This window comes from Mytilus trossulus, chromosome 12 (assembly GCF_036588685.1).
Source record: "Mytilus trossulus isolate FHL-02 chromosome 12, PNRI_Mtr1.1.1.hap1, whole genome shotgun sequence".
NCBI classification, from domain to species: domain Eukaryota; kingdom Metazoa; phylum Mollusca; class Bivalvia; order Mytilida; family Mytilidae; genus Mytilus; species Mytilus trossulus.
This window is the reverse complement of record NC_086384.1, coordinates 23124197-23135242: the sequence shown is the minus strand read 5'-3', so window position 1 is coordinate 23135242 and position 11046 is coordinate 23124197. Positions and strand designations below refer to the sequence as shown.

The 11046-nt window shown below is 32.6% G+C and overlaps 1 protein-coding gene across 1 annotated transcript; it reads left to right on the top strand.

Annotated features, from left to right (window-relative positions):
• Positions 1-3441: 3441 nt before the first annotated feature.
• On the top strand, positions 3442-10705 carry LOC134693363 (TAR DNA-binding protein 43-like). The gene is made up of 4 exons (XM_063554137.1): positions 3442-3816; positions 5263-5459; positions 6565-6705; positions 9286-10705. Exons 1-4 carry the CDS (start codon positions 3579-3581, stop codon positions 10054-10056), a joined length of 1347 nt encoding a protein of 448 aa, XP_063410207.1. The 5' UTR covers positions 3442-3578; the 3' UTR covers positions 10057-10705.
• The last annotated feature ends 341 nt before the right edge of the window (positions 10706-11046 follow it).

Sequence of the window (11046 nt, the reverse complement as noted above, 5' to 3'; positions counted from 1 at the left end):
GTTCCTAATTACAGATATACCTTCAAGAACAAAGGATGTAAATTAGACGCCAAAAATTACAGGCCTATTACCTTATTGTCATGCCTTGGTAAGATTTTTACATCTATTCTGAATGATAGATTGGGGGAATTTGTTGATGAACTTAATATCTTGAACGAAAATCAAGCAGGCTTCCGACAGGGATACTCTACTAACGATCATATTTTTTCATTGTATGCACTCTTTGAGTTGCTATGTGTTAAACGAAAAAAATTGCATTGTGCATTCGTTGACTTTGAAAAAGCCTTCGACTTTGTTCAAAGAAACTCTCTTTTGTATAAGCTTGTTTTAAATAAGATAAGTGGTAAATTTCTCAGAGTTGTAGAAAATTTGTATAAAGATGTGAAATCAAGAGTTGTACATAACAATGAAGCATCTGACATGTTTGTCAGTGATATTGGGGTCCGCCAAGGGGAAAATCTTTCTCCTTTATTATTTTCTTTATACTTAAATGATCTTCATGAATTTTTGGAAAATAGTGATTTAAAAGGTATAGATTCAATCACATTTGATATAGAAGATGAACTGGATATTTATTTTAAGATATTTGTCTTATTGTATGCTGACGACTCTATTTTACTCGCTGAGACAAGCACAGATTTACAATTACTTCTAAATAGTTTTTCAGAATATTGTGAAAACTGGAAACTTAAAATTAATATTAACAAGACAAAAGTAATGATATTTTCAAAAGGTAGACCACAGAATAATTTGAAATTGTATATTAATAAAGAAGAGATAGAAATTGTTAAGAACTATAAATACCTTGGTGTTATATTCTCTAGAAATGCATCTTTTTTTGCAACTAGAAAATATCTTAGAGATCAAGCTACTAAAGCTATGTATTGTGTTATTAAGAAGTGTAGATCAAACCATCTATCTATAGAATGCCAGCTTGAAATGTTTGACAAAGCTGTTTTACCTATACTTTAATATGGGACCGAAATCTGGGGATACGAAAATCTTGACATTTTGGAAAGAGTACATTTGATTTTTTGTAAGCATGTTTTACGGTTAAAAAGATCGACTCCAAATTTTATGGTTTACGGGGAATTGGGAAGATATCCGATTTCTTAATACGTTAAATTACGGATGATAAAATTTTGGTGCAACCTTCTTAATAACACACTTGATAACAAGATGTCGTCAATGTTATATAAGTTGATATATATTAATTATAATAAGTATGGAATTGAAAACAAATGGTTGTTATTTATCAAAAGTATCTTTGATAATTGTGGTATGTCAAACATTTGGCAAAATCAAGATTGTATCTCAAAAAATTGGATTGTATTAAGTATTGAACAAAAGTTAAAAGATCAGTTTAGATAAGAATGGTTTGCAAATGTAAATCAATCATCAAAAGGTTTATGTTATAAATTATTCAAAACAGAACTTAAATTTGAAAATTATATTACAGTTTTATCGTTAAAAAATGCACTGAAACTATGTAAATTTAGATGTGGAAATCACCGTTTGCCAGTGGAGACGGGGAGGTGGCAAAATGTTCAAAGACAAGAGAGGCTATGTCACCTTTGTGAATCTGCTGAAATCGGCGATGAATTCCATTATGTAATCTCTTGTCCTTTTTTAAAAAAAAGAACGATATAAATATTTACCACACTATTGTTGTACAAATGTTAATATTCTTAAATTTAAAAATGTATTCAATACAGTCAATATTGTCTTACTAGAAAAATTGTGTAGATTTATAAACTATATATCAGTGGAAGTCTGTCCTCCTGGTTAAACTACATTTATTTATGTATATTTCACACATGCAAAATATGTTGTATTGTATATATTATCATCTCTGTAACTATGTTATTTAGTTAATGAGAATAAAGATTCATCTACCTTCTACCTTATCCGAAAGCTTATCAAGAGTGGACTTGAATATCAAAATACGCGTTAACATTGAGAAACAGCTTATTTTGAATATCTCTTGCACGTAAAAGAAACCCTTGTCGATTTCGAAAAAGAGTATAGGCTAATGCCGCTACAAGGCAGCACTCTCACCCGCAATAGGACTTTCTATAAATACATTAATTCAAATATGTCAAACAACAGACTAGTACAATAGACTGCCAGAACAATTTCCATTACACATCTATAGAGGAGCACAAATGAACTCTTCAGGAGCCTGTAATTCAGTGCTCAGTGTCGTTTGTTTATGTGTACCGATTTGTTTTTCATTCATTTTTTTTTTTATATAAATAAGGCCGTTACTTTTCTCATTTGAATTGTTTTACATTGACATTTCGGGGTCTTTTTATAGCTGACTATACGGTATGGACTTTACTCATTGTTTAAGGCCGTACGGTGACCTATAGTTGTTAATTTCTGTGTCATTTTGGTCTCTTGTGTAAAGTTATCTCATTGGCAATCTGCATACCACATCTTCTTTTTTATATTTACAAATTTATATCTTTATAACATTACCGGTCTAACGTCAAAGTACCCAAGTGCATCGAGTACACTAATTGCACCTATTCAACAAATAATAGCTGAAGAAATCTAACATTTGTCTAACAAGTTTCTTTGAGAGAAAGAGTTTGTATTTTTTAAGATTTGACATTATGCATGTACACGTCTTTCACCAAAGGTAAATATATGTAAATATACACAAAATGTTCACAGTATATATATGTACCCTACAGTATCAACCGAGGTATCAACAGATGAAGCATTAACTAGAAAATGCAATGTTCACAAAGTCATCTTTTAAGAATGAGCAAATAAAATATTTTCCAAGCATTTTGATATTTAAAAAAAAAATGAATATTAAGCCTGAACTAATGTCAAATTGTTCTAATTATTTGAAGAAAAATGACAAAACATTTTTTATTCGATTTTAAATTTAAAATGGCTCTCTCTTAACACGGTCAACCATTTATCGTCCCCTTCCGACGGACTGTCATCGTTTCCTCTAGACCATACTCGCAAATTTATGATCATTTATGATGTCATGTGAGTTCCGAAAATTAGTTCATTGATGAATTTATAAAATCAATTAAGTACTATTAAAATAGCAAATAACTTATATCTCAATTAAAGACTTATATGCAAGAAAAATGAGAAATCAAATCAGGACGCAAACTAGTCCAAATAATTATGAGACGCAAACCAAAAGAATTTGTATTGGATATGTGCATGTTTCTGTCAAACCCTCCCCCTATTAACAGATTTGCAAGAACAATCATTACTGTCAATATCTTTTCTTTTATTAAAAATGTTAACCACAAATTGTTAACATCTGCTCTAATCACGTATTCATTAAAAGATCTGAAAATCACTGATATAACTATTCTAAAAGATTCCAGCGACAACAAATTGAAGATAAAAGAACGACAACTCTAAAATGAAAATTAAATTTTTTAGGTCACTAAAAGATGGCGCTAGTATCGCTTAAATTGTCAACAGAAGACGCCATCTTGGTACGCCGCGCACCTTCAGTTCGGGACCACAGTGGGTTACCCCAAAATTAGAGACATTTTTGATTCTCAATGCTCCGAAAGTGTGTCTAATTTATAAGGGAAATGAGTCAGTATATTCAAGTCGCAGAGGAGGAGGGCGAAGAGCCTATGGAAGTCCCGAGCGAAGACGACGGAACTCTCTTGCTGTCTACCCTGTCAGCTCAGTTTCCTGGTGCCTGTGGTTTGAAATACAGAAATCCCGATACCGGTGCTATGCGAGGCATACGACTTTCAGACGGGAGATTATATCCACCTGATACGGAATGGGCGAACAGGATTTATGTTGCTGTGTTTCCAAAATGTAAGTGTTTTCAAATATTGTTTACAAACTGGAACCCAGTTGGCCTCCGAACATCAAGCAGACGCTTCGACAAAATCATTTAATTTTTCGAATTATTAACAGAATTTTGATTAATTATTTATGCAGTATGATGCAGTAATCATTATTGCACATAACTGCATAGGTAGTTTTTACTACAGTATCAATTAATATGCTACTTTTAATGAAATATTGAAGGTCGTTGAAAACTTTCTGTTTGACAGCTAAGGGAGATAACTGTATTGTTGACGTTTTGCTTTTAAACATTTCAGTCTATATCTCTTTGGTATTTTTGATTCTTGCCCATTTATTTATTTGATATTTTGATATGAATACTTCCTGAGCTAACTTCTTATAAAGTTGACTCCAGGATCCCTTATTTAAGTTTAGCTTTAAAATCATAACATGACACCACAAGGCACAACATATCGAAGTCACAACAGTAATTTTAAAAGTAAAAAGTTATTTATTTGTATTCTTTTGTGGCAGTTGATATCAGACTCCAGATATCAGAAATCTGCTGCTAGAAAGTAAACATAGTATACAGATTACATTTACAAATGATTAATATTATAACCAGTTAGTTAGAAATACATTGTACATCACTACATGTATGATTATATATATATACAACTCGTCTAAACATCAACCTAACAATGTTAGATCTGTAAATTTGCTTTCGCAAATTTTTGGTTCTTCCCTCGCCGGGATTCGAACCCATGCTACTGTGATATCGTGACACCAAATCGCCTGCACTGCAGCCGTCCCGCTAGACCACACGACCACCTGGGCTCTCAAAAAAAGAGCTTTCGGTGGCCATATGTTACCTTTCCACGTCAGTTTTAATCTAGCGGCGTACTACAGTACATGATATATAAGGCATGAAGATATATAGTAAACAAATCAGTGTATATGTTTTGAATGTATTGCAGAACATTATACGTGTACAAAAATGTAGCTTATAGTTTTGTCATGTTTGTAAGGTGATAAAAACATTAACTCTCATTTTATACTGAAGTCATGTTATTAAAATTCTGATCACTGCGTTTAACCACCAGGCTAGCAGCCCAGGCTTGTTACATTTGTAAGTTGCCTTCCAGACTGCAAAAGTTATCTCTGACTACAGGCCAACAGATCATAATTATTTTTTTAAATTGAACTTCAAACTGTTTTCTACATGTCTAAGACATATACACGTACCATGCATACAGAGAGGAAATTAAACTGTATGTTGGTCAAAATGCATGCTAATTTCCCTGTGCCATGTGACTTGGGATTGTTATGCTCTATTTGCTATATACAAATGTACATGTATATATGCATTAAAATAGTCAATGCAAAACTTTGTTATAAATATCAGTCAATGTCAGTAGGGGTAATGTTACAAGGTCAAGGAAAAATTGCATGTAAATTTTCTTGTATTTTCAGCTGAAAACAAAAAGAAACCTCATGCAACAGCTGTAGACCAAGAACCAATCAATGCAGACAATGCTGTCATTAACAGGAAGAAAATGTATGACAAAAAGAGATGCAGTGACCTTATTGTCCTGGGGTTACCATGGAAAAGTACAGAAGAAGACCTGAGAAAATACTTTTCAAATTTTGGGGAACTTTTAATGGTCCAGGTTTGTACATGTAGGGTTTAAAGCTTATATTCAGAACAGAGTACTAGCTATGTACATGTAGGTTTACCTGTCAATTATAAACAATTATCTAAATGTATATATATATTACAATGTAGGTTTGATACATGTAGCAGCTTTTTGTGTCAGGCAAATGAATGCAGGCACGGATCAAGGGGGGATGTTCCAGGGACCACCTCTTTTTATTGGATGATCAATGCATTTGAAAGGGGACATGTTGTTAGAACCCCCTTAAATGGCTTTGTCTTGAGTTAGGAACCCCCCTTTTTAAAATGACTGATCCGCCCCTGAAATGGATGATGTGATGGAGAATTTTTTTTAAAGTATGAATCGTAAATTAAAGGACTAATTGATGACAGCATTGAGAAAGAACACAGCTGATCTCAAGTATTTAGTCCTAATATTTGTACATGTTGCAAATATATAAAAGTACAAATTAAACCAATCTGCATGTTTGCATACTTTTAGCTTGTAAAATAATCAAGTGTAAAAGTTTAAATCAGGATAAAATTATATACAGATATAAACATTGTATGTCATGAATGTTTATTGTCTGAAAATATTAAAAATTTGTGCACTAGCACAGAAGAAGCTTGGGGAATTTTATTTTTCGTCCTGTTCCTTATATATATTTATGCTGGTAGGGATAACTTTACTCTTTTCTGATAAATTACATGATCTTTATAGATTTTATTATTTCTTAATAAGCATGTTCACATGAATACCAATATGACTTGTCTAGTAAATCATCCTTTAGGATATGTCAAAAAGTTTGATGCAGTAATAGTTGAGAGTTCATTTCCACATTGATAAAACTTCTTGGAACAAGGGAGATAACTCTTGATCTTTATATGTTTTTAACCCATTCGAAATCTCTACTATATTCCTCTTCAGGCTGCATACAGCAAAAAACATATACTGTTTAATGTACTTTCCAAAGTTTAAGACATTTATGTAGCCTATGTACATGTGGAACATAACAGATATGCAAATAATGTGCAAGCTTCCCCCTAAAACAGAAATCAAAATTCATTTTATATTTTACAATTCATTGTATTAATCTATCTATATTTTATTTTCAATTCAGGTGAAGAAAGATCCTAAAAGTGGACTATCTAAAGGTTTTGGTTTCATTCGGTTTGGCGACTATGAATCACAAGTTAAATGTATGACACAGAGGCATATGATTGATGGAAGATGGTGTGATGTTAGAATACCAAATTCAAAGGTAACACATACATTCACTGATACTGTATAAATAAAGCAGTCATAGAAATTCAGATCTTTATAGCTATAGGAAAGTACATGTTCATGTATTACAAAATTCACAAAAATCACAAGGGAAGATTATATTTTTAGTAGAAATGTCCTGTCAGTCCTGTGCTTATTTCTAGGAATCATAAAGTATAATAATGGCATGCTGTGAGTTAAAATATTTGGAAATATTAACAGTTGGTCAAATGCGTTTTGTTTAAATATACTTTTTCACTTATTTGGTCTTTTGGAAAATGTTGTTAGTGCTGTATTTAGACCCTTCTACCGGTATATATAGACATGACCAATTTCAATAGAACTAATACTTGTTAATAATATATATATATATATATATATATTATTAACAAGTATTAGTTCTATTGAAATTGGTCATGTCTAGTTGAATTGGTTTTGATTGATCGCTTGATATCTATATCTAAGTAACCATTTATAACAAAATCCAAAGTAAGAATTCAACATAAATGATTTATATATAAAGCATTTAGAATTTGAATGGTTTACATGTGATTTTGACAATCACCAAAATTGAAAAAAGACAGATTGATTTCATACTGCTGTAAACTTTAAGCCATTTCATACATGTATCATAAATACAATCAATAGGCCCAAAAAAAATATATGTCTGTTTAAGGTTACATCATCAAAATAAATAGGGTAGGTAGGTCGGTATTTTCATTTTATATTTTTTTCCATTTTATTTTTTTCGCCATGATTTTGAGTTGTCTTTCCGTTGTCCAATTTGTCCATGGGCCGAGTTTACCTGTATTTTTAATGGTTGGATTATTTCCCTTTGTTATTGATTGGGAAAAATGGCGGCAAATTGTTTATTTCATCACGAATCGTGAATTTCCTTAAAACAGCTATCATATTCATGATTATGAACATTGGGATGTATCAGGCAACACTGTGTTCACTTTTGATACAAGTTCAGTTTATTTTTCACTTTACAACAGAAATAAAATGGCTAAGGATCGGCGTTCAAAAAAGGGACAGTCGGGTAACCGTAAACAGACATATATTTTTTGTTAGCCTTATGAAAGAAATTTAATTTTTGCTTCATCTAAAAAAGAGCAACGGTTGTGCATAGGCCTGTTCATATCAAGTGAAAGGAAAAACTTTAATGCATCAAGAAATTTCCTATGTTGTATTAATTTTGAAAATCTTCATTATCTCCCTTTAACAACATGTTAGAAAAAAATGGTACTAACAAATGAAATTTATTCAATGTAGAATTTCATTTGAAATTTGGAAAATTAAAGGACTCCGACTGTGCTTACACATGTTACATTGCACATCAGAAGTCCTCTATAATTATGAAAATAGTTATCTGGCTTGTTTCATCTGCAAAAAAAAATTAAAATAACAAAAATACTGAACTTAGAGAAAAATCAATTCAAAAAGTCCATAATCGCATGGCAAAGTCAAATAACAAAACGCATAAAAAGCGAATGGACAAGAACTGTCATATTCCTGAGTATTCCTGACTTGGTACAGGCATTGTCAAATGTAGAAAATGGTGGATTAAACCTGGTTCTATAGCGCTAACCCTCTCACTTTAATGACAGTCTCATCAAATTCCGTTATATTTACATTGATGCAAATACAATGTACTATTCTGCATACAGCAAATTTTAAGTACTTTTTGTAAGAATTTTATAAAGTCGAAGGTAAGACCAAAACATTGAGAGAAATTGATTCGAGATAGGTTTTGTGTTAAATAAACTATAGCAGAGTACTCTGATAATAAAACACATCTTTAAGACGCTGGTCTTTATAGTTTATTAGGGCCTGATAAGATTAATTGATATTCATAAGAATGAGCAACACTTGTTGCATGAAAATAACACGGGATAGCTACAATTAAACTGAAATGAAAAACGTTGTTTTGAAGCTAGTGGTTTTATATCTATTTAATGACAATAAAATGCAACAAATCTTCTGGGAAGGGGAGGTAATAAATAAATTTTTAAAACAATATTGACATTCATGAAAATAAATGATTTTTTTGAAGTGTTCAATTAAGACAAACTGTTGTTGTTATGATACTTTTATAGCATATATATGTCATCCTGATTTTGTCTGTTTGGTATCCACTTCAAGTGACTTGTGGGAGATGTTATGTTTTATTTCTAAAGTAAGAAGTCTAATTTGCACTATTTATATAAAGTGTTTTTGTGACCATGGATGATGATAAACAAACAGCTAAATGGCTTGCTTAAACTAGTATGTTTGCACATATGATGATGAAATACAACCATAAACTTGCTATTTATATACAATTGTTCATGAACGTTTCACACTCAAAACAATGGTTCTAATAGCATGATGAGACTTGAGGAAAAAAAAATGTCCAAACTTATGGCCCCTTTTTTTTGGGACAGGCAACTAGTATAACACTCTACTATTTTTTGCCAAAATTTTGGGGTTACAATAATTATGATCTTTCTTCTGTATATAAGATGTTGATTAAAATTATGATGAATCACTAAACTGGATATGACAGCAAACTTTTATCTTTTTGATGTAATTGCAGGAAAATGCCCAACAAATGATGAACAGAAAAGTGTTTGTGGGAAGATGTACTGATGACATGACCGCTGAAGATTTACGTCACTATTTTTCTAAATATGGAGAAGTAGTAGACGTATTTATACCTAAGCCATTCAGAGCATTTGCCTTTGTAACATTTGCTGACCCTGAAGTCTCACAAAGCCTTTGTGGAGAAGATCACATCATAAAAGGGGCAAGTGTACACATCAGCAGCGCTGCACCGAAGAACTACGATCGTCAAAATGACAAGAAAGTAATCAACCAGCCAGCTTACAGCCATGGATACAACCCAAATCACTGGAGTCAAGGAGGACGGGGAGCAGCCCAGGCTATTGCTACTCAGCCTAGTCCCATACCTGCAGGGAATATACCAAACAATCTAGGACTAAGTAACCTCAGTTTAGGAGCTTTCCAATTGAACCCTGCAATGCTAGCAGCTGCCCAGGCCATGTTGAGTGGGCAAGGTGGATGGGGGCCAGTAGGACTTGTCAGTCAAACTGGGGCCACGCCTGCTGTGGGAGGAACACCAATCGGCACAACACAACCAGGTGGAGGTGATTCGTCCAGTCAGACCAGTGTACAGAGCTTTGGGAGTATAGGAAGTAACAGTCAAGGTACAGCAGCAACCGGTGTTCCTGTTAGTGCAAACAGCTTTCTTGGTTGGGGCAGCTCTCAGGGGAGTGAACCAGGCAGCAGTCCAGGTGTGGGAGGGTGGGGCACACCCCAAAGTAAGCCAGGTGGCGCATGGAACTGATTGTATGTACAGATATGTGGTGTGATTGAGAATTTTTTTATCATGAAAGTTAATTTAGATAACCAAAATCTATTGACAAATACATTAACCCTGCTGAAGAACACTGCCAAAACTGACCAAATCATCCCTTATATCATTTTCTATTTTTCTTATCTTTTTCTTTGCCTCTATGCTTTGAATAATGGTGCCATCAATTTTGTAATGTTTGATTTTAGAGAAAAAAAATAACTAAAAGACAGTCAGTTGTTTTTAGGATTAAACATCTAGACTTGAAAAATTCTAAACTTATATATTCTGATAATCAATCAAGTATAAATAGAAACATGTGTACAGTTCATTAACTAGTGAAATAAATCACATTTGTCATAGAAATAAATGGCAGGGTAAATGTTTGTCAATTTATATGTGGTTAGTATGTAGGATACAAGGATTTTATTATGAATTATGTATATTTTTTAAGTACGATTGTTAGCCCTGGATCAAGGTACTAGATGATTTTTGTCTGATTTTAAGTCACGACAGTATGACTTCTGCTTTTCACAAAAATAGTGCTTTTTAATCATTCTTTATTGTAAATTGAGTTATCCCCCTTTGAAAGTAAGTCATCTAAATGTCTGGCATAATATTCATTAGCACATGTAGTAATATGGATCTTCTCTGTATTCATGACTATTGAAATCTTGCTACAGTACAATGTAGTAATTTCATAAAGTGTCATTTGAAAATGGGTGTTTTTAAAAGAAAAATTCAAGGAAGTAAAAAACATGTCACTGATGTAAGAAATGACACACAATGTATGTACCATGTTTGTGTATACAAGGTAACAAATAGCATACATGTATGTAGGCAAATTGAATTGATAGACAGTTTGACCCTCTACTGATCAAGAAATCAAATAACCTGTAAAGGATTTTTAGTTTTATGCAAACTGAAGAAGACTATTTTATTTTTACCCCGACACACAAAATATTGGCTTTAGTCTATAGGGAA